Source organism: Eutrigla gurnardus, assembly GCF_963514095.1.
Source record: "Eutrigla gurnardus genome assembly, chromosome: 4".
In the NCBI taxonomy this organism is placed as follows: domain Eukaryota; kingdom Metazoa; phylum Chordata; class Actinopteri; order Perciformes; family Triglidae; genus Eutrigla; species Eutrigla gurnardus.
The window spans coordinates 22678559-22704001 of NC_139918.1; the positions used below are offsets into that span (position 1 = coordinate 22678559).

General features: G+C 39.7%; 2 protein-coding genes across 2 annotated transcripts in view; one reads left to right on the plus strand and one right to left on the minus strand.

The window, feature by feature from the left end:
• The window catches only part of LOC311012881 (uncharacterized protein), a 203874-nt gene that overhangs the window by 69674 nt on the left and 108757 nt on the right, over positions 1–25443 (minus strand). The gene's annotated exons all lie outside the window — the stretch shown is intronic.
• insra (insulin receptor a) overlaps positions 4776–25443 on the plus strand; it is a 45918-nt gene continuing 25250 nt past the window's right edge. Inside the window, 2 exon segments of the mRNA XM_084006894.1 lie at positions 4776–6011; positions 14904–15452. Of these exon segments, the coding sequence (XP_083863020.1) occupies positions 5933–6011; positions 14904–15452 (628 nt within the window). The 5' untranslated portion in view covers positions 4776–5932.

Here is a 25443-nt window from a genome sequence, read left to right on the forward strand (position 1 = left end):
CACAGTCCGCAGCGCCTGTTGCTATAAATGTGAGTGCCCATTAACCCCGGTGAGACAGAGCATCCATCAAGCTCGGCCTCAAAACTCCAAAGTATTGTCTTTGCAAACACTGTAAATGTCAGCAGGAAGAAATCTTTCTTTGGAGCCGTACACCTCAGACGCACTGGGAAGGGGAAGCGGGTCCAGCGGTGGATGTCCCACTCGGCCCAGACACACGGCAGCTTCTTTTCCTGTGGCGGAGAAGTGTAGCGTGCTGACGTCGAGGAAGAGCCCCGGGATGAATCATGTGTGAACCTCATTGTTCTCGCAGTCAAACTGGTCTGTGTGAACCTGGGTTTGTCACTAACCTCTGCCACGATGCCTGCTTTCCCATGTTCTATATGCAGCCCGCCAACGTTTCCCTCATATGACTTCCCAGCACATGTAGTTGACGATTAACCCGGGGATGGGTGTGGCGCCCTCCGGGTACTCGCTGTTTCACATGCCACGCTTTGAGAGGTATTATCAGTTTAAAACTCCTTGTATTTACCTGTCAGATATCTTCCCCACCCTCTTATGGATACTGTAAACTGACTAAAATAACCCCTCAGTGTAGCACAGTATGTTCATAATAACAGCGGGGTTGCCTTATCAAGCTGAACCCTGACCCTGTTGTTTTTCACATTCTAGAAAGAACATGTAGAAGTACTTTTTGGTGTTTGCTGTTAATGCAGGTGACACCTCGGGAGTGGCAGAAAGTGCAGCTTCTGGGTTTTTTTTTATATATGTGAGAGCTTTTGAATCCTCTCTGCAGTGAGCTGATCATTTCAGCACATTTACAGCATGTCATTACTGAGGGAGACACAAAGCAATGCACCTGTTGTTGTGAGCGGCAGTTAGAGTCCCACGTTGTGGGTTTTCAACGTTTTAGGCTATTTACCACGAATCCTGTCTGCTTTATATTGCAGCCCACTTTTCTATGGCTATAATAAGCTATAATAAAATGTTTTTCCACTCCCAGTGAGCTTCATCATAGCCTTTAGGTCAATATCAAGGTGACCAGTGGTGAAAGAGGTGCTCAGATCATTTACTCTGGTGCAAGTACAAATTTGACAAGTAAAATTACAAAGATATTATAGTATCAATAAATACTTAAAGTAGCAAAAGTAAAAGTACTCTTTATGCAAAATGGTCCACTTCAGAAGAATGCAATTATATTATTATATGATTGTAGATATTAAGTTATTAATTATCAGCTGCTAGAGCTAATTCTGATTACTGATGGGTAGATTAACCTAAAATTATAACTTATAAGCTGTTTTAAAAGATTCAACATTTGGATGAATCTTCCCTGCATACAAACAATCAAACCTATTTTTTCAGATATTTTAATACATATTTTTATATTTCTATCAAATCAAATTAGTGCAAAGTAATGTTAAAGGGGTCACACAAAGAATTCTAAACCAAATCAGGAGCTCCACTGAGTTTTATCACTTCTTTTAGCCGTAAGAAAGACGACCACTTAGCTGATTATTTTTCTGTACTTTCTGGACACGATTCCATTTTGATTCAGTGTCTCTTCTCTCCATTTTCAGTAACAGTTGAAGTTAATTTCAGCACAAAAAACTCTGATAAACCCACAAACTGGCAACGAGCTGGTGGAGACCAAACCAGAGATTAAAATAGAGGCGAATGTTCTGTATTTGTTGTCTAAAATGGTCCTAATCAACTCCATAATTCAATTCAATTTGGCTGCATAATAAATGTTGAGTGTTTATCAGCTTGCTTGGGATTTGTTCTACCTTCCATTAGCCACGCATTGCTTTTGTTATTTAAATTCTTATTTACCATTTAACACATTTAGTGTATAACCAACATTATAGTGTATGTTTTCCTCATAAAATGTGAGTTGTACTGTTGTGTTTCTTGTTTGCTTAAATAACCTTTAATGAACCTGTTATATGACTTAATAGTCTGATTGTCTTTGTAGCAATAAATACAGGTCTAATACAGCAGCATAGTCTGCAAAATGGTTAGCTGTGATTTAAAGTATCTTTTTGCAAATAAACCAACAAAAACATGCAAATGTTCCTTTGAGTGTTTAACTTTGACCAACCTCCACTTTTCACCCAAACCGATTAATATGAATTTGAACCCTTATCGTTAAAGACACTAGGCAGATGTAAGTGGGTGTTGGTGGGGGTTTTTTCCCCCCATGTGTTCACGTTTTTCTCCGTACAGTGGGACTCTGCTCCACCTTCAACAGACTACTAGCAGAGGTCAGGATTAGGAGATACAGCTCAAAAACAACCTTTTTTTTTAGCCCCTAGCAACAGGCAGTCTGCATTTAAATGATGTGTTTATGAGTCATTTGTTTTTTGTTCATCTCAGCCTCAATAACACATCAATAGTTCTGAGTCATAATGACCGGAATCTGGTCAAAATAGCAAAGTAAGGGATGCACTGGGCACACTGGTTTAATGGGCACATATTTCCAGGTACTGGAATACATACTTTTATCTCGGGGTTCTTCTAGAACATGTTGACATGTTTTAATGTTCAAACAATTATTTATTTCTTCCTATTGTCTGAATCAACCTGTATTCACCTTGTCTTAAACGCTCTGCATGCGTTTAGACAGAATTGCGTTGCAACAGCGTTGATGTTTATTGCCCGTCAGCTGATGTCATTCACATTTAGAATGGTTTAAAACTGTGAACTGGTCTGTATGTTGTTTAATTGTCACATCACAACATGAAGGTTCATTAATACGGGCCGTGTGCATTTCTTCATTGAGCGTTTCTACACGTTCACAGTATTTTATAGCTCTTTATAATAAAAACAGAGATCAAAATCAAAATCACATTTTACAATATGGGACCTTTAAACTTTTTATTAGACACAAAAGCCTCTGAGTTTTCCTCTTGTGGTAAATAACTCTGATAACCAAGATTCAATGTGTCAACAGCAGATAGTGGTTGCTGTTCCTTCACACCACCTGCCTGCTTTAACAGCCAAAATCTCAGCCAGAGAATATTTCGCAACAAACTGGTGATTAAAACGTCACAGAAATCCCTTAAGTGCAGCTTTTTTAGCATTCCAGTAAAAAAATCTATTTTAGTACAATAAACAACAGGAAGCGATTTTCCTGCGCCAAAACGTGTTGCTGCTTCGAGGGAGGATGTAAACAGGTAGTGAATTAGCGGTGGTGATGATGGAGGTGGCATTGTGACACGGTTGCAGCAGATATTTTCGGCCTCTGAGAGCTCGTGTGTGGAATATGTCATCTTGATCATTTTCCATTAGTCTGTCTGCGTGTGAGAACATCAAGGGCTCAAAGGAAGAATCAAGTTCTGTTTTTAAATGATGTGAATCACACGAGGATTTTCCTGCCTCGTCTTTTTCCCCTCAGCTCTCCGAAATAAAAGATAATCTTCTTCATTTCTAATCGTGTACAGTCGGACCAAGTCTGAGTGGAATCAGAATCTAAATTCCCTGCAAAGATGAATTAAAGATGGATTTTTAGGTTATATCCTTGCAAAGCATACCTCAAAATCATTGAGTTACTACCAGTGACAAAATGTGAAGGGGAAATGTTTCATGATTGCCTGGACTTTGTTTTCAGCCGTAAATGGAAAGGGGGAAATTGTATTTAATATTTTTCCACCTTTAAATCCAAAATGCTGTGCTTATATACAAAAGACTAAAACAAAAAACACACTGTATACTTGTGCCATAATATTTTAACTTCTTAGAAATCCTGTTTATCAAGTGATTCTGAGAAAATATGAAACTTCACAATTGTTACGTAATAAAATACTTGAATAAGCCACTTAGAGCTGCTCCTCTCTGTGATGCAACAATGTGAACAGATCTAAATGGAGATTAACAACAACTGTTGTAACGGTGAAAAACCACATCCACCGAGAAAGACGATAGTAGTGGTACCTGAGTTAAGATTGGTTGTTTCCATGGGCCAGATTGAATCTACTGTATTGAATTCTCAATCAGATTTTTTCCCTCTGCTACACATGGTCATGTGTGTTGTTGACCAGAATTGGTTTGTGTGAAGGGAGGGGCAGGACCAGCAGCCTGCTAGCCAATCACAGTAAGAGTCTATGAATAATTATATAGCAACGCAATTGCTCCTCAAACAGCCTGTTTAATTTGAATAGTTTAAATTAAACTGGAGGAAATCAGTTTTATTTAAACTAAATTTGAAGAAAAAATAATGGAAATTTTATTATTATTATATAATGTTAAATGTTCAAAACCCAGAACAATTGTATTTTTGCGCCACAACTAATATTATTTTCAATATCTATTATTCTGCCCATTATTTTCTCGATTAATCAATTAAGTGGTTCGGCCTATAAGACGTCACAAAATATCATCGATCACTGTTTTGCAAAGGTAGTGATTAAAAGGGTCTAGTTTATGTCGAAAACACGATGATGACGTTCAACGTATTTGCATATCAAACAAAGAAAATCAACAAATCCTCACTCATAGTTGCCGATCAATTGTGTGTCAATATACGTGTCGATTCATTCTTTCAGTTCTGGTATTGTTTAGTCGTCGGATGGTATTTTTTTACATTTAAATGGCAATAAATCCTTCTAGTATTTTACGATACAACGTACTGGTAGAAGTAAACGTATTAGTTTTTGAGCGCGTTACCGCCTGACAGGATCAGTTATGTTGTGTAATCCAATAAACTCCAGTCCGTATTTCCTCTGAAACCCATCTGGCTCACTGGCAGGGTTTGTTTACTGGCGGAGAGGCTGGGAAGAAGGGGATCCTACAGGACCTGGGAGACCGGACAATCTACCTCTGTTTGTGGAAGAAGAAGAAGAAGAAGAAGAAGAAGAAGAAATAACTCGAAAACTTTATTTAACACACTTTTCTCTCACTCAGACACACGCTTAACATTAGTTGTCGTTGCGGGAGCTTAAACAGAATTCGCTGCATATATTTATATATATATATATGTGTGTGTGATTCTTTTTCTATACGCAAACACAAAAAAAGAAAGAGGAGCGGAGTGCAGCGGAGCCACGACCGAAGTCTGTCTGTCAAGCTTCCAGAGGAGGTGTCGTTGAAATCTCTGCACTGACTGGAGAGGAGTTTTGGAGATAACAAACATCTTATTTCACAAGTGAAATAAATCAATTGTGATGTTTTGTGCTCGCTGGAGGACTTGATTTTTTTTTACATTTTTTTTTTTTTACGAAAGACACGCTAACGTTACGCCACGCACGCCACAACCATCGACTCAGCAGCCAACGGCTCCCAAAAAAATGTACCCCTTAAATTAAGTTAACGGTTGCTTTTACCGAGATTTTCCTGCGTGCAACTTATCTGTCGTTATCAAGAATATGCAACGCAGCCGTGTTGTCTGCGGGGGGAGGTCTGTTTCTTAAAAGTTGAAATGAAGTGAGACGGTTTGCTGAAAAGCAGCGTAAACTTCACTTGTGGCCTGGACTGGAGTGGCGGAGCCAGGCTAGGCAGCTAGCTAGCGAGCTTAGCAGCTAGCGCTAACGTTAGCTTCTTCTCGGAACAACAAGTCTGTTTTTGCTCTTTATTTTTTTCTTCTCCCGGACACGGAAAACCTCAACTGGGCCACTTTACATATCAAAGACACCAAAAAGGGGGCACTCGTATCCGGCGGTGTGGTGTGTGAACTGCTTTGCCCCCCCCACGATGTGGCTAACGTTAACTTTAGCAGCAGCAGCGTTAGCTTGTGTTTGACTGAACACGTTGGACTCGTTCCTCCGCCCATCTTCCGGGATGTCTTTTATTTATTTTTGTTTACCTGTTGGCCCACGTCGCAAAACGAAACCAATTTCCTGAAGGTATTTATCCCCCAGTCTTAACTGTCCTCCCGGCCAAGGATTATTCTACATTTGACCCTGAATAGTGCTGGTTGGTGTCTCATTCCGAGTCAGTTATGTGGCTCCGGACTTTGTGTTTTGTTTTGACCGCCGTCTGCTTTGTGATGATCGGCTGTCACCGGGCGAGTGGAGAGGGTAAGTAACACTCATAATCACACTTTTTATAACAGTGAACGTGAAGCATTTTAATTCTGCAATGTATTAATTATCTGTTTGTGTACATACGTGTGTTTACATTGTGCAAGCTGCTTAGAATGCAGGCATGATAAACTACAGAATTAGTCTCGCATTTGATTTAAAAAAAATATATATCAGTGAGAATATAAACATTTTCTGGGAGAGAATTAACACTGAAATCCAAGACATTACACAGTCTTTAAAGCATTGATTAATCATAATTAAAATGATTTGTTACACATTTTTTTTGTAGAAGCAAATCAACTGTTGCATTAATTATGATTACACTTAATAAAGATTATAAACTATATGCAATAGCCAGTGCAATAACATTAAATAGACAAAAACATATTCGTGCAGAGGTCATGTCTCCACCGCAAATATTGTCATCCAGATTTCTTTTTTGTTTTTGTTTTGTTAGTGATGGTGATTTGATAAAGGCAGTAGGCAGCAACAGTGGTGCTCGTAGACGGCCACTACATGGAAGGGGACAAAGGTTAACACTTATCGGCTATTTGCTGGAACTGTAAACAAAACGTCTCGTCCCATATTCAGTAAGTCGTCTGGGAATTTAGAAGAATTAATTGGCTGTTATAATAAAGAAAAAAATAGAAATTGGAAAGCATTGGCTTGTTGCTGTGGTCAGTGCAGGAATGTAACAATAAGCCCTCTTTACAGCTCCTGACAATCCCTTTATATTCACCAGCCAACAAGCACCCGGTGATAAGAATGAATGAACAACATTCGCAGCCACCCAGAGACATTTTCACACTTCTCCAACACCACAATGACTGCACACAGTCAGTGTTTCACACGGTTCGAATCTGTTGCTTTTGAAGCAAATATTAATTAATAGTTTGAGGAAATGTATCTCAAACCGATGAGACCGCTTGCTGGTTCAAACTGTACACTTGAGTGTGAACTTTTTAAATATGACAACAACTGAGACCAGTCTGGTAAACAAGACATTACACCGTTCTGTCATTGTCCCATGTACTTGTAAATGTTATTATTTTTAGTGAGCAGAACATTGCGTGGGCGTTATTATTGATTTATAGGTGAGATGATTAATTTTAAGACCTTGTTATCAGCTCCTCGTGTTGTTTCTCTACCGTTCACACTTGTTGAAATAGCAAGATGAAGGTCTTCCTTTTGACTCTTGGCTTATAGTTGCAAGCAATGTTGGCTTGTGTTCAGTCCATGTGTCATTACTTTGTTTTGAGTTGTGAAATTAACTCTCAAACTATTGCTACAATATATGATAGGCATTTAGATAAAAAAGATTAATATTTAGCTATCGATTAATGCTCTGTAGCGTGACTTATACAAAAGACTGATTTGTCACTCTTTCTGTCAAATCGTTTCCTACAACATAGAATCCATAAAATTAATTTCATTACTTTCTTTTTACACTTTTGCAAAACATCAAAGGCTTTCAAAAATGCCTTTTATCAAGAGTATGTCACTCAGTAATTACTACTAAATGGCTCTGCATTCTTTCTGCTCTTTGAGAAAACATTGCTTCTAGGTTGGTGCTGTCTTGCAATAATCCTGACACAAGCATAATCCTCCTTTTGTACAGTATAAGGAGTCTGTCCGCTGTATGTAAACACAGTATGTAGCCCCCCGGTAGCTTTAAAACTCCTCCTGCTGCAGTGGAGGTGCTCTGGAGGAGAATAAAAGCACGGGCTCTCTCACCTTTCATCAGATTTTTAGTGAGGGGCGAACGGAGCGATGTCATCAAACCAGTTTGAGCTAGAATTTTAAGACGTAAATCAAAAGCAAGTTGTGTAATTGCAATTTAGCCCCCCACCCCCCCACCCCCTCGTGGTCCTCCTCCTGAGTGAACCACAGAAGGGAAGAGTGGAACCTGGGCCTCACACTGGCTGATTTCATAAGCTGGACTGACCAGTGTCGAAGTCAGGAATCCTTCTGAGCTACTTGTTGGTAACAGTCCAACTCAGCTTGATGGAAAAATTCACCTAATAATGGAAGCTTGTTGTTAGTGGCTGCATTAATTTTCATTTATTCAGCATCAACTGGCAGTTGACAATTTGAAGGTCAATTAGTCTGTGTAACTGCAAATTTGCCTGTAAGTGTTGTTACATATTGCATATTTCATACCTTAAGCTAGCCCCAGCTTGGGCCTCTTGTGTAGTAACTTTGAAAACCCCAGTAGGTCACTTGATAATGCTTACTGCAATGCTGAGGTTATCTCCAAAAATCTCTAACTTAACAGTACATTTCTCAATGCAAAAACTCTTGCACTTTAAAGTATATTGCTTTTTAGGTTTTATTTTATATTCAAAGTGCTTGATGTAGTTAAGTATGTTCTTATGTATATGATAGTTTTATTATTAGTATGTTTTAATGAATGTTGGTTGAGATCACAAAGGCTCGTTCCTAAGGTCAACTCAACTCAAACGTTTTATCATTAGTTGTATTTGTCTGTATTGACGGTATATTGTATTATTGTGTATTTCCATACAAAATAATGTGTTAATATTTATCTTTTCCCGGACAAAACAAGCAATTAGGATACAGTCAAAATTTGGGAAACGGGTTCAAAAATGTATACTTTTTTAAATTTAGATGGTTAAAAAGTCTAATTAATCTGTAAATACTTTCAGAACAGCAGTACTGTTAGTGTCAACGTGTTTGAAAACCCCAGAAGATGATTAAACATCAGTTATTTATTTGCCCAACAACTGAGTCTTAGCCCTCGAATGCAATGGCAATACGTAAGAGGCACAAACAGCGATTTGCTTCCATCTCGGCGTGCTGTGTGGAGGTCTCAGGTGGTGGGGTTGTCAGACTGCAGCGTATTATTGTGCCATTATAACAAATCACATTATCAAGGGTGTCAAACAGCGGGGGCTCAGGATGAAGCCACCAGCAACCTGATGCTGAGTACCACTCCGGTCAGTGAATGTCTCAAAGGCAGGCAGCAATTCAGCGACCCGGTACTCTTGATTTACGCTTCCCGACAAGGAGAGCAACTGTCAGTCCCCCCCAACCACCAAAACCGCCAGCTCCTCTAAAAAACACTACAAACTGCCACTGCTGTTTGAAGAACTTGAATCACGAGGAGGTTTTGACATTATACAATAGAATGATCTTTACACTTTCAACCTCAACAATGTTTGTCTAATCCTGGTTGACAAGTTCTAATTTGAACATTATATATACATTAAAATGGAGTAAACTGGCACAATCCTTTCAGTGACTTCACAGTCATCTGACAAGGAAGCTGTGTTGTGTCTTAACCCTGGACACCATGCCCCTGGTACAAGGAAATGTTCCTGTTATTGTGCTCTTACATGTTTGAGGTAATAATTACCTCACTGCCAACATTGGCAAAGAGAATGATGTGTATATGAGTGCAGCTGGTAGGCAACTGAATCACCAAATGATCTTTGGTCCAGAGCCACTCATACAGGATCCACTTTAAACAACCCCGAGAGGGAACTTTGTGGTTTTATAGGGTTCTCTTTTGCTCCATTTCACTCAATTTAAAGACCGGGTCTGAAATACTTTGGTTTAATTTTATTGCCTGGACTGCTGTACTGTATTGTATTGTCAGTGTGCCTCACTTGCCATGTCACCACCTACCTAACAGCTGGCACATTTGATAACTCCCAGCGGCTCACTCATAAGACACATTTTACAGAGTATATTTCAGTCAGTGTCTGAATGTTATCCTTTTACTTTTTTCTGTTTTAATAGTTATCTTAAGTGTTTATGTGTATAGAAGCACACAGTTCCAATGATTAGAAAGTAAAATATTGTGTTTTATGTATATATTTATTGATTCAAATACTATTCGCATTAATTGTTTTAAATGTTTTATAAGCTACTTGGCTAGTTTTAGGTCATAATTCCCTCTCTAATATCTATATATTGCTTCAAACAACTATTTAAGTTTCCTGCTTAAAACTAAATGTTACAAGAGTACATTTTGATAGTTATAATTTACCTTCGCCTAATGCTCATCCGTCCCGAATCGATCATCATAATGTAACTCAATATAACCTCTGTATGTTGGCTGTTCACTCTGGTTCTGCCAGTGTTGACTAGCTCTCCTGCTGATTTCAACACAGATTTGTTGTTCAATAGCATTACCAGGGATCAGCGTCTAGAAAGCATTAACGGCGACTCCCAATTGCATACTTTTATTGAAATCGGGCATAACAATCGTCAGTAACTTTATTTCACAATGAGGGTGTAATTAATCTGTGGCTCACATGCGTGCCGAACCATGGTTGGGGGATCTGTACTCATCACAGACGCACATCACATTGCATCACAAAATGTCTTAATTCCTGTGACATCTAATCCTGTGCATATGAAGAGATGACCAACCTCTCCTTAATAACTGTAATTGCATTTTTTGCATTGTATGGCTCGATTGAATTGAGAAGGGAGAATGAGTTGTTAGTAGTTTTCTGTGTTTCCAGTGGACCTTTTAAAACTGACGGGTGATTAGATTTTACAACCTTTCTCAAAGTGGGTTACATCACATGTCAGTTGGAAATAGTGAACATGTATCTCGGTGACCTCGGCATTTTGTGGATCTGCGGTTGGTTTTAGCCCGGGTCGGAAAACAACAGAGCAGCGAAACCTTGAAAAGGGAAGTTTTGCAATCACTGAGTGCCTGTGCTCCTGCATGCTCACTGAGGCCTCAGTTCTCTCAGAGGCCTCAGTGATAATAAACGCCGTGGGTCTAACAACCTGTATGTAATCCTCCTCCTTCACAAGATCAGAAGCTTCAGTGCCTGTTGATGCTTGCAGCTGAAGTGAAAGGATTGTGGGTTTGTTCATTGCGCCACAGACCGTGTGGCTCAGACTGTGTAAGACTTACTTCAGTATAAATCTGAACACTTAAGAGTTAACGTTTAGGAAATATTAATATAAAATAAGGGCCATCTTGTGATCAGATAATTAATAATGGTATTAATTATCTGATCTTATTTGCAACGTATTGTCTGCATTATTGTAAAGAATTGTGATAGAAATTGTTAAAGTGGAGTCAAGTGTTGACATTTCTTTCTTAAATATTATTTTTTATGGATTTCCTTTTATGCATGAGTGATTTTAACTGTGATATGATCACAATGTGAACTGGACAAAACTCAGGTTTCCTCAATGGATCTGAACCAATTCCGTATTTTTCTGAGGTAGGCGGTGCATGTGCTTATAATGTGAAGGCCTGCAACTAACGATTACTTGCATTATTGAATAATCAGCTGTTAATTTTTTCCGATTAATAGTCTAGAAAATATGTTTAGAAAAGCAAAAAATCCCAACTGCCCTTCACAACTTCCTAGAACCCAATGTGTTGTCTTCAGATGTCTTATATTGTTCAACCAAATGTCTTAAACCTTAAACTTAAGGACCTTAGGAATGAACTTTGGTGCTTTGCTTCAATTAGATTTTTTATTTTCCTCATATTTTAAAATGTACCACATGGAACTTGAAATTGGCCATGAAACAGCCCCAATGTAATACTGATGTGACTATGTGACCTGCATAGCAAACGAGTAGTGCCCACTGCACACGGTGAGATGGATGACAGTGATTGGTAAAAATTGATTTTTGGAAGTTATGAATCGATTTAAAAAAAATCTTATAAAATAAGAATAGTGATTTTTACACAAATATATTTTTTCCCCGCCTCATTATAGTGATGGTAGATATTCCTAATACCTGCAACTGGGTTTATTCCCTGCAACAACGGAAAAAATGCAGGCATGCAGGTTCACCATATACTTCTTCAGACTTAGACTTCAGCCCGCCACACACTGACAAAGATCTGGCCTCGCCGTCAACTCGAAATTGAAGCTCCAGCGAAATGCGGAGACTTCCACGCCTGGCTGCAGTGGCTCATCTGTAGACTGGGCCTGCCTGAGGGAACGGTGGCCCGGCAGACCTAGGACCAAGTGGGTTAGACTGCCAGGCTGTGCTGCCGTAAAATGACAGTATTTCAAAAGGTAGTCTGGCAGCTGCACAATTAACTAAAATTTGATCAAAATTGCAACACGGCCTACTGCAATTTTTTAAAATCACAGGAGGTGCAATATTTGTTAAAGCCAAAATGTGTGCCAATTGATCCCCCAAAAAATCATAACATTCCCATTTTAATGTTTTTCATTAAAAATGTGATGTATATAAATGTATGTATATAATATATACAGTATATATATTATTGCAATTGTAATATCCAAAATAGTTCATCTCTAAATTCTATGCTTTGGGTAAGGCACTTTGATTATCTCTGTGTTTGTTCAGCTTTAAATTAATTATTGGCTATAAAAATGTGCCCCTCTAATAACTTAATTGTCGACTTGAGCACCGTGCCTGAGTTTTCAGTCTTGTGTGTCTTAGATTAGATGATGTATTGGGAGCTGGAGCTAGTCTAGTCACCATAGTAACCTTTGTAATGTCTCCCAGTATGTTCTCTTACTCAACAATACGGGGAGCATTTACATTCTGGGATGCACCTGAGTTGTTTTGTTTAAACTCTGTCTAGTTGTCAAAGATGTGTTTTTCCTTTTTTTATATATATATATATATATAAGTTTCTATCTGCCAAAGTTTTGTTTCTAAACTAAGTGTTCACACATGGAGAAGTCAGCTTGGCCAGTTCTCTCACTGCTGCCGCTCTAAAATTCCTCACTTGAACACCAGGGCTGCCATGTTCCAGTTTCCAATGTGAGCCATTATCGGTGCGGCTGGAGTGTATTAGATTCTCTATTGGGAATGCAGTGCTAAAAATACTGGCCTGGCTGAAAGTGTACACTGATAGAAGCCTGGACTCGCTGTCCTGTGATGATTCGCCTTCTCCACAGGGTCACTCAGTACTCCACTGGTTGACTTTACCAAGACCATAGATCCACTGTCCCTCATACTGTACACCACTAGGGTCTTTGTCTATGAAATAGTTCTTAACAACAATGTTGAGTGGGGGCGTCTATTATGAGAAGGACGAAGGCTCTGTAGTTGTGAATGTGTTCCACCATCGACCTGCTGTAGGCTACATTTGCGGTGGACTCGTAGCAGCTCCCGTTAGTTTAATTTGAAAATGTTTCTTTGGACTTGGATGTGTTGAATCAACAGGTTTGTGGCATGCCATTCATGCTTACAATTCCACTGTACTCCCCAGACCACAGAGAGAGCTGCAGATGTAAATGGCGTATAAAAGAGAAATGTACTTAACAAGCCAAGTCGCTTTTAATAGCTTGCAGTTTAAACCCATGTTAGGACATTTTGTGTGTATTTTAAACAAGCCTCAAAGTTGTAGGCTGAGCACGCTGGTTGAGGTCATAAGTGAAAAGCTTGTTGTTTGGACTGTGTGTGCGTGTGCGCTGGTTGTCTTTTGCGCTGTTATGTAACAGAAGGTGTAAAAGGAGCTGCTGCCATAAAGAGGTGCGCGCGTCGCTGTTATACCTCTACGCCACATGGCTGACCAGTTGTCCTAATGCGCCAAGTTCAATGGTGGGTCGGTTAGTATAGAAATACAATCCATTCCCCCAGGCAAGCAGACGTCCAGCTGCAGCCATGACTTGACGGAACTGTAAAAAATTGGGCCATGAATGTATCCCCCTGGTCCTGCAATGGAAAACATCTTTATGACTATCATTACTTGTTTAGCCACACACAGTGTGGCTGGTTTTCAGAACAGAGAGATAAGGATATCCTCGTTACTGTCAGCTCTCAACAAACACAACCACCCGAATGTAATTTCCTTTAACTTATGTGTTTGCACAAGGTTTCGAGATCACTGTGCGGTGTTATAGGTTGATAAAGTTGATATTAATTTAGAGCAGAATCAATTTGTTTATTGAAAGAAATCTTAAAAGTATTTTGATGATCTACAAAGTCATTTCTACAACTAAAAAGGGCAAAAATGTGCTGTATCGAGCTTCCCAGATATGGGGATTTAACTGTTATAAAATCAGATTATTGTGGTTTGGGCTGCAGACAAATTGTGCTTATTTTTGTTCACTATTAAATGATGACTAATGATTAATTTAAAAAAAAGACAGGTTATAAATAGTTAGTTTCTGCCCTACATTAATGTATTGTACTATTGTGATACAGTAGAATTTTTTTGAGACGGTAAAATGTAACCCATCTGTGCAATAGTATAGTAAAGGAATTTCTCATTCAGGATCACGTGTCTCGTGAGGACTGACAAAGCCACAAATCTACTACTGGTGCAATACATGGCCATTAGTGCTTCAGTTCCTCTCCCAGACAAACATTTTTAATGCATTAGCTCGTCTTTTTTTCACGGTCTTGAGTTACAGAAGCAACTCCACAAATCAACCTGGCATTACCAAGGATGAGCACAGCCTCACTGATGACAGCACTCCATATTTGACAGTGGCTCACAGCCAGATATGTGGTTGCTAAACAAAATGTCAGCAAAGATGGTCTGGTCTTCATCACAGCCAGAGACATAACCACATATTTTTCAGGAAAATATCCCCTCTAATTACCAAGAGATCTCTTTTTTTTCTTCGCCTTGAGACCGTGTCTGACTTAAACCCCATTTTTCCAGCTTACAGAGCAGACATCTTGCCTAATGCATCAGTCACATTCAACAGTTGGAATCTGCCCAACAACGGCACAAGATGTATTATATTTGGGAAATATTATTGTCTGTCTCCAAGATTCATAACATTTCCCATTCATGATACAATACTGTTAAGTTACCCATAGGAGTTTACTGTACATCTCAGCCTTTCCACAGAATATTGTTTGAGCCTTATTTGTAAGTGTTTTGTGAGTCATACATGAAGGCATCTAGTTTCTAAAGAACATGTCTTTCCTTTTATGTCTCTTCAGTTTGTCCAAGCAAAGACATCCGCAACAATGTGACCAACCTACGTACGCTAGAGAACTGCACTGTCATCGAAGGCCACCTGAAGATCCTACTCATGTTCAGGACCAAGCCTGAGGATTTCCGAGGCCTTAGTTTCCCCAAACTTACAGTGGTCACCGACTACCTGTTGCTCTTCAGAGTTTATGGCCTGGAGACCCTCAGTGATCTCTTTCCCAACCTAACTGTCATCAGAGGCAACAACCTGTTCTTCAACTACGCACTAGTGATGTTCGAGATGCTCCAGCTGCGAGAGATTGGCCTCCATAGCTTGATGAACATCACCAGAGGAGCCGTGCGAATTGAGAAGAACCCAGATCTCTGCTATCTCTCCACTCTGGACTGGTCCAAGGTCCTGGACACAGTGGAGGACAACTACATCATGGCTAACAAGAACGACCGAGAGTGTGGAGACGTGTGCCCGGGGGCGGCGATTGGAAAGACCACATGCCAGACCACCACCATCAACGGGCACTTCAGTGAACGCTGCTGGACTCAGAACCACTGTCAAAGAAGTAAGCATTTTTTTGTTCCTTACTTTCATGTAATATAGAGCTCTGATTCTTTATGGTAGAACTGGAGTCATGGAATCTGCAAACAGGCAAGACTACTTATTTCTGATCCAAGACCATCACACTACATATCACGGCCCTGGATGGCTGTCAGAGTGAATCCGAACATTTCCAAGACATTCATAAAATATAATAATAATAACGCCCTGGATGGATGCCATTCTTTTTAGCAATTTATAATGCTATGTGAATGAGACAACAGTTTTAATCATTAGCCCCTTTTACACTGCCTTTTCATTGTGGGAGTATCACTCCTTTTTTTCCACACAATTGTTATTGTAAAAGGTATGAGACGGAAAGGGGTGTCCGAATCGTTACGCCTCTGAGACGGCAACGGAGGTAGTCACAGCGCCTTGTACATTGATCAGAAGAAGATAGAAAGCCAATAGTTACCGGCAATTGTTAGTTGCCACATTACCAATTAGGATTATAACACCCTTGAAACTCACCAAATTGAAGGACCTTTTTCTCTTAAATAATATGGTCATAGTCACCACCTTGTTTTGGCAGTTAAATACCATCTTGGTATTTATTTATTATTTTGGAAACAAAAGGGAGCTAAGTACAACTGAACGCTGAATACGATTAGGCAACCATAGCAGATACAAATACAATCCCAGACTGGACAATGCCAAGGTAACAACCTGTCAATCACAGGGTAGCCAAGCCCTAAAGCACACCCTCCTGCTTTATTGTCTTGCGATCGAGACCATAAACTCAAGCTAACAATGTTTACTGAGGTAATACATCAAGTGAGGAGTTTGGTCATTTTCTCATCGACTTCTACACATGTAGACTTGTTTTTACAACCAGTGGAGTTGCCCTCTGCTGGCCATTAGAAAGAATGTAGGTTTAAAGCACTTACTACCTACTCTGTTGTAACTGTCATGTAAAAAAAAATCACTACATCTAAAACATTTGCACAAAACTTGTTTTTAGATAAGATATCAAGCACCCTTTTTTTCTTTTTCTAATTCTCTACCATTACATATTTTTTTTTTATAAGCAAGCCAGTGACCAGGAGCAGTATAGTTCTCCTCAGCTACTTTCCGTCAACACATCATTATTTCCACTCCCCTTTGCTTCTGACACACATCCAACCGGTCTAACATTTACAGATCTCTTCATTTGAATCAAATAAAAGCACACGAGGGTCAGCGTTTGAAACAACAATAATTCTTTGTTCGCATCAGAATGAATGACTCGCTGCCTTAAAGTTGTTTTGCCAAATGTTAGTTGTGTCCCTTTTTAGTGTTGAAATGTCAGAGCTGTGTCATGTGGCCCAGGTTGAGTTAAGTAGGCCAAGCCTTTGTCAATGCAGCTTGAACTGTACTCCAATGTGATGCAACACCTCACCAGTCTTTGAATGTTTACTCTCAATAGACTGCAGTGTTGTCATTGCTCATTATGTGTGCAGAGGTAGAGAAGATTTTCGATATCATGGTACGTTTCTCAATGTCTCCGATAAGCCCAACTCCTGTGGTGTGGGCCCTTCCCTCTGTGTTCTGGCTTTAACTGTAAAATGACAAGCCCACCCATTTCACACTGACAAAGAGTTCAAGTTCGTGTGCTGAGAAGAATTTTGCGCTTGGGTGCTGTCTGAACACCTTGGCTCGTACCATTACGCAACACTGCATGCATTAGTGTAACGGCTCTTTTGAAGACTTTCCCTGTACATATCAGCTTTTTCAGGCTCTCAGTAATGTTTGTTTGGTGTGGCGGCTACATGCAGTTTCTGTTGAACTGAGCAACCTCCATTATTATGCTCTTCAGTCCCTTACCACTGAAGGGTTTTTCTTAATAGTTTTTCCACTAATGATTTTGTTGTTGAGGTGATCAAAAATCCTTGAAGACGTTTGCAGAACGGGCCAAGAGGGTCCGTTGCCAAATTGTGGTGAATGTTCAGGATGGAGTGTTATATAAGAAAATCCCACACCATAGATGATTTCCCAATTTTGTGCCATTCAACGATGATGCATCAAGAAGACCAAACGTCGACTGGTGAGCTCTGATCTCCAGTCGTGGGTCTGCATTCGGCATGGGCAGGGCCTGTGGTCTTGTGGTCTAGAACCTGCGGTTTTTTGCCTACTTTCACTAAAGCATGAAAAGATCTGTTAAGCCCCAGCTAGAACCACAGGACAGAGTGCAAGGCATTCAGTGTCCTCTTCAGATGTAGTCAGTTACTGCTTTTTATAGACCTACTGTAAAGTACTTAAAGTACGCTTCTTTTCCCAGACTACCTTTTCTAGAGTCACGTCAGCTATTGTTACTCAAATTTTTTTTTTCTTTTTACACAAATCACATGCATATTTAAACATGCATGAATGCTGGATCTTATTGCAAAGTAAGCACTTTAAAAATAAAAGTAAAATGACTTTAAAACGTGTTAATGCACAGTGGATCTCACTCAAATCAAGAGTTATGACTGCTACATTATTTTTGACTCCAAACACGTAGTTTGGCTCTCAACGTAAAAACAAGACTGAATATTGTAAGTGTGAGAAGTGGTTAAGTGCCAGAGGTGACTGAGGGTCACACACTTGTTGTAGTCTGTACACCAACAGAAAACAAAGCTGCAGAACCACAAGGCTTGGCTTAGCTCCCATGTTTGGAGTCACAACCTATTTCCCTTCCCTGATTCTATAACAGCGGTAATTTGAGCTTCTCTGCTCATTCGCGCCCCTCCTTTTTACACCAAATTGGGTGCATTCGTTAAGCAGAGGCTCGGCAAGGTTTGCAGGAGATGCTCATGCCCAAAGCTGATTAGATTTGGCTACAGGCACACACAAACACACATGTCAACAGCTGTAGCAGTGGCAAATACAAGTCATCTTCCTGTGATGCATTTCTTCCGTCTTTGCAATTAACTCTTTGCACAATTTTGTTCAAATTTATAATTGATATGTTAGAGTTTTGATTAAAGAATATAAGACAAACGCACTTGCACATACATATTTCATGCAAAATAGAAAGCTTTCCATACAGCTTAAACATTTACCAATTATTGCATGTGTGCAAATGTCCACATCTAATTAAGTAAAAACATGTCATATCTGTCATGTGCGCCAGACTGTCGATCCTCGTTAGTTTCTGTATTTGTATTGGAGTATTTTAGGGCCTTATAATGTTCATCCAAAACATATCAACGACTATCATTGTTTGTAGAAATAATTTGTGAATCCCCTAATTCTTTGTCATGTTTTTAATATATAAAGTTCGTTATAAACACAGGTTTATTAAATGCAAACGTAGCAGACCTTTATTCCCTTTTTAAAAATGTAGTTGAAACTATGAGCTGGTGTGAAGGGAAATATCACCGTTGAGTCTATTTACTTGTAATGAAGTACTATTTCTTACCCACACTCATTTGAAGATAATGGGCATTTGATTATGTTTTGGTAATGGCTGTTATGTGGCACAGCTTGTTTGGCTGATTGGACGTCAGCTTAGTCTGAGCCCTGAATGGGGCTGGCAGCTGAAGATATTGGCTGTGACTCAATTAGAAATCAGGGGCTTCCCGCTGGGATATTATCTCCTTCCCCCTGTCGAATTGCACGAACTGCATGAATTATGCCATGAATCACACACATAACGTTTGTCAATTTAAAAAAAAATATATATATTTTGCAAGTCCAGAGATTTGCAGTTTGCCATGGACTTTTCAAAGTATCATTTAGTCTTGTGCAAAACTGATCAGTGAACTACAGCACTTGTCTCACACAATGTATGTCTGCTTGCACATTCAACCAAAAGTCTGTGAAGTGCGACTAAAAATGGGCCTCAGTCGCACTGGTGCGCTTAACATCTAGCTGCTCTATATATGCGTGTAGTGTTATGTTTTAGAAATAACATGGTCTGAGCCAATCATAGGCATATTTTATGGCTGAATGTTAGTGGGGAAAAAGAAATCAGGCAGAGTGTATAAGCCTTAATAGACTACATGTACATGAATTGGTTTAAAGAACCGACTCTTCGGTCAGACCGTCATCTCTACGAGCCAGAGCACACCACATTCAAACAGGCCAAAGTATGTGTGTTTCGGTTTTGCGTGGCTCAGATTGAACAAAACAGATAACATTATGCATTGCATTTATTACATTTACATTTAGGGCATTTAAGAGACGCTATATTTATTTATTTTATTTTTTATTGCAAAGAGTGGTGGGCAGGGCACCTGAATGAAAAGTTAGGTGCACCAGTTTGACCAATGTAAAAAGTTAATCTGGAGCCCTGCGTGCACAAATATAACATGTTTTGTACACAGAACTCTTCAACAGTTGGGAAGCGGAAGAATGAGCAAAACTGGTTGGTGTGCGTACATCCCAGTACAAAACACAGACATCGTAGCTTCAGGGTGGCTTTTGGGTGTGTATTCTGTATTCAGAGTTTAACAACAAAATTTGATTTCTTGAGGTGCATAATTGTCTTTTTAAATTGACAAACATTTGACTAAAATATTTCTACAACTTTGCTGTAGAAATGTCATCCTCATTAAAACAGGTCTTTTTGATATCTTTCTTTGATTCTTATGTAATTGCTTGTGTTTGTAGCAGGTTTTTGCAGGGCTTTCACCAAGCACAGAGAGCTATAAATGAGCCTGCAATTCCCTGGTGGCCAGTATTTTACACACATGATTAAAAGTGAGCTTAATTATCTACACTACCGCAGAAATGAGACACCCAGGGGGCTGTCCTTCTCCTCCTCCTCAGCCTCTGCAGTAGCTTTCAGTGTTTTATATGTGCGAGATCACTTACATATTTAATAAGCTCATAAGGTGGAGAACAGCTCTTAGCAGATGCCTCAGCTGATTAATTTGGCACTTAACACACTTGTAGCATGTGTGCCTCTCTAGCCTGTTTGCAGAGGGGAGACCGCTGTTAGTTTAATGCAGGCTGTCACAATTGGAGTATTCCTATGACTCATTTCAGCCAGGTCAGGTGAGGACTCGGTGCCTGACCTTTCTTGATATGGATGTTCCAAATTTACTTTTGGCTCACATCACATGTGTCTGTCCACAATCACAAGATGGACTTGGACATTTGTCAGGGTCAGTGTGTGTAATGGTAACACAGACGTGGGTTATAAATCACACAGGGGCATAACCTGTGTGTGTGCATGTGCGTGTGTGCGTGTGCATGTGTGGGGACAGAGTGGACGGCTATTGTTTAGTCTTGCTACTAGGAAACAGGAGAGTAACACTGTGGTGTAATCGTGGATATGAACACATCAGTCATTCACTCAGGCTGCATCAGAAGGAAAAGCAAGGTCACCGGTCACTATGGGGGTGAGGAGGGGTGAGCAAGTTTGGTGGATGGATCTCCACCGTTGACCCTTCAGCTCTCCTCTCCGCCGACCTTGTCGCAGCTCCCACACGCAACGACCAACACTGGCGCCACGATCCTCTTCCACCCTGAACAATGGTGGTCGTAGAAGTTCACGGAGAGTTCTTCCCAATTGTTTCCTGTCTTTGTTATTCTGCTTCCTCTCCGAGGTTATGGATGGACACAGGGGCTGAGGGTGTCGCCTCGGTAGTGGCAGACACTTTTATGAGACCAAAATACGGATGGGTGACCCATGTGAGGTCAGCAAGGCAGGAAAGAGTACAAATTTAGCAGATAGTATAAGTGTCTGTGGGGAAATAGGAGGATATTGTTACTGAGCTTTATTATTTTGAGATGGAAGTGACCCATGGTGTGGCAAAACATGAAGAAACTCTTCTAGCTATACTAGCCTGTATACCTGCCAACGGTGGGAAGGACTCTTAGATGTCTCTCTGACATATTGAGGGCTGGTGGGGCTTCTGTATTCAGTGCCTGCGGCATTGCCTTAAGAACTGTGTTTGAAAGCCAAACCAGTCTGGTGCCCCTGCCATCACATTAATCATTCCTTCTGTTTCTATTTTTGCCATGGCTCCTCATTCATTCTGTTTCCCTTCTATATTATATTCAACCTTAAACTTTAAATCTGCAGCTTTCTGCTCCCACTGCAGCGCGAAGAAATTAAATTGTTTTCGAACCGAAAGGTGACGAAAATCTGTGCTTGTGCTTGTGAAAGACGTCACATGCTTGCTGACCATGAACAGGTATTCCCCTGAATGCAAATGTCCTCATACAACCAGCCAAAGTCAAACTTACTTTACCTTTCCTCACAGCGCACAAATATATATTTGCTGTCACAACTCCTCAATATGGACTACTGTGATTTTATTACCTGACTGCAACCTCCGTTAGGAGACCTTGCGTAGTTAGTTTAAACGTCATTCAAATATAATATATACGGTGCATTCACATGTGGCCAGCGGGTTTACAAGGTAAGGACCATAGATTTTCTTATTGGCTAGTAGATTATCTGTCCAGCAGAATATGTTATTTTGTCCACTGTGAAAGCTTCTAAACAGCTCACACACCCTTACTCACTCTGGTTGTAAATATAATTTATCACTAATAATAGCATTCATACCATTAACATTCAAAATATTGTTAATAATAACTTACAGGAACATTTTGAGCAATAGTCCGCCTGCTATTCATCTCTTTCCGTGACTCTCAGACACACAGCGAGTGAAGCAGCGCTCCGTAATGGTCTCTGTCCAAATGTCAAACTTTACAGAAAAAAAGATGGATGTTATCATTTCCAAAGTTAACATGAGTTGATCTATCTACTCCTGCATACACCTGTCGGTCTGAGATCTTGCCTGTTTCACTACAAGTAGATTCTCCTAACTCACTACAGCAGACAGGGAAATAAAATCAATACATCGGCCTACAAACGGTTGTTTTCTCCCCTCGGAGCCGTCATGAGAACTATTTTGGTTCAGTAAGTGTCCACTGTCAGTCAGCCTGGTGAAGGCAGGTTAGCAAGCCGCTGACAGACATTTACAGAAGACAGACTGTGGATTGGATGACAGAACGCTTATGCGCCCAGAAACAGAACCACAAATTACATTTATATGACCGGAATAACAAGCAATACGCCCGCCAAGTGTGAAGTAGATGAGCAGTTCTCGAGAGATGCCAAGGACATGCACGCATACGCAGACGGAGTCGCCTTTCTTCGTTGTAACCAGTGGCAAAACGTATTAAAATGCACACCAGTGTTATTTAGTCGATTGCAATGCATTAAAAAGAACACACAGATCTTCTGTATAGGAACCTTATGACCTAATGGGCCCTTTTCACAGCAGCCATGTTGACATGTCATGGCAGGTAAACCGGTGAAATTGTTTAAATTGATTATGGTCCCGTTCTATTTCCCTGGCCCACCCATATGGAAAAGTACCATAATTAATGTTGTTAATTACACCTGTGTTTACCCGCTTTGACATGTCGACGCCGCTGGAAAGGACCTACTACTGAACTTATTTTGTTGTATAAATTGTGTTTAAATTGATATTGTAAAACTGGTTTGTAACCAGCCATGAACAGAAAAAAAAAAGGAATCATACAAGATCAGACAGATCTGTATAAATCCAGCCTTGACAGTCTTCTCTTTTCATGGTTCAGTATGCAGAGTGATATTCTACTAGCCTAAATCCAGAATGCTCTCAGACCTCCCCCTTTATACACACGTACACTTATATACACACACACACACACACACACACCGTGAGTCCTTTCCTTTGAGCTGACTTAACTGCTCTGGCACTTAGTGTTGTGGAGCTGCACCCTGCGAACCCTCGCCGTTCAGCTCCTGGAGCCATTCCCATGGAATCCCAGACATTTCAGGCATTTGTTAAAGCTGGGCTGACAGGCGTTTCTTCACTGCTGTACGCGCTCACACTCACCACAGCCATTCTATTTACAACGGCTCACTGCCGTTTTATTGCTCGTTTAATCAGATCCACAGGAACATGTTTTTTGTTTTATCTACTCTTAACACCGCGATCCGGATATTTTATTGGCTTATTTTTCTATTAAATACAATTCATATTTTTTTAGAGAAGTTGTTTTTGTGTTGCCATGGCATTCTGCTGTGCCTGCACCTAGATTTTTTTTCTATTGTATGTAGTGTGGCAAAATATCACTTTTGTTTAATATAGCGTTATAATATAACACTTTTATAAAATGGCATGTGTCAGAGCCAAGTCTTAAATATTTGTTTTGTTTGGACTCATGGATGTAAATGAATGAAGAAATGAAACACACCATGTAATAGTGCTATTGACAATGGTGTGTGTTTTTAATTTAATTCAGGGACTCTTACTTTAGGGACTTGGATGTAATTGATTTTGGCATCTTAGAGCCTTCAAGGTTGTGAGTTAATGAATGTTTTTTACCGCAGTCCAAGGAATGCAGAATAGAAAAATCGATTGTGAAATATTGACGTTGAAAATGGCAATAAAAGTGTACATCCAAAACATAAAGTTTAAATTTGTGTTCTAGCACTCGTATAACTTCCAATGTTTTGTTTAAAAATGTTTAAGTCTTTATCGACTGATGTTTTTTGTTTTCTTTTCATTTCTGATATTTTGATATCTCAGTCACTCTGCTTTATCGATTTTGATCCTTTTGTAAAAACTTTCCATTGTGAGTCCCACAAGACAATAAGAGTTATAAGAGTGCAATGCGGTGGAGTTCTCAGAGGAGAGTTCTCTCTTTCTCTTTTCCTTCACATAATCTGTTGCAAAATATGAACTTGCAGACTTGAAGACGCAAGCATCATGAATAAAGACCATTTTTATCCAAAGAGTAGCAGTAGGCCTGGCTGTGCTATATTAACTTGAACTGGAATGTTATTTGACCGTTGCTTTGGATTAAATCGTCTGCCAATTGAATTTAAGAAAAAGGACGTCACTACCCCTTTGGCTGTCGAAATAATTTTCTAAATTGAAGAAACTCTTTTAATTTAATCCAGTGTGACCCCGGCATTGTGACTAATATTTCATTTTTATGTCTACTGCTTCCCTCTTAGTAACACGTTTGATAAGGAAAAAGGCCGCGTCGTGACGTTGCATTAATGACGTCAATGTGACATAAATGGGATTTGATGTCATGACGGATAGTCAAAATCAACCTCCCAGGTAGTGGTTATTTCAGCCTGACGCTGAGCCCTGGAAGGAAATGAAGATCTAAGGCCATGCCCTGCGTCATTTGCCTGTAAAGCAGGCAGTGTAATTGCCCATCAATGAGTGTTTATCATTTCTATCACGGGCAAACTGGATATCCTGCCTTCAGATGACATGGAAGGGCGACATTAAAAACAAAAAGTGTTTTTCCATGTTGTTTGTGTGTTTTTGTTCTATTAACGGCGCCTGGGCCTGGTTAATTAAATTGTTGATGTTTCCCGTTGCTGCTGGGGTCATCTTAACCGAGCCCCGTTGCCACTGAGTGAGACCAACTGACACGCAGTTAGTTGGAGGGAAAAAACCCAAAACAAATAAACCCAGGTCATTAGCTCTTTTTAAAAAATATCTAAATAAATGATAAAGTCACGTTCTTTTTCTGTGGCATACTTAGTTTTGCTTTGATTTGACTGAGACTGAACACAGTTGGTCCAAGGTTTTCTGAACCCAGATGAATAAATCTGTAAAATTAGTTTGAGAGTAACACTTGTTTGTGTTATGTATTTATGATCTCTATCTATGAAATCTTTTTTGTTTTGAAAAACAATAAATAAGATAAATAACAGCTCAGTCTCGGATCCTGCTAACATATTTCTTGGTTTAAGTGCTGCAACTAGCACTAGTTAACTACTTGGTACAACTCTGATAGTGAAACAGTGACTTTTTTATTCTATTGATTAATTGTTAAATTCCTAAAATGTACAAAACCAGCAATGAATCCCCATTATAATTCCCCAGGGCTCGAGGTGATTTCTTCAAATCGTTTTGTTTTGTCAAACCAATACTCCAAACCCTAAGGATAGTGAATTTTCCAATTTTATATATATATATATTTTTCAATAAATTCATTCATTTCCAAAATGTCATGATTAA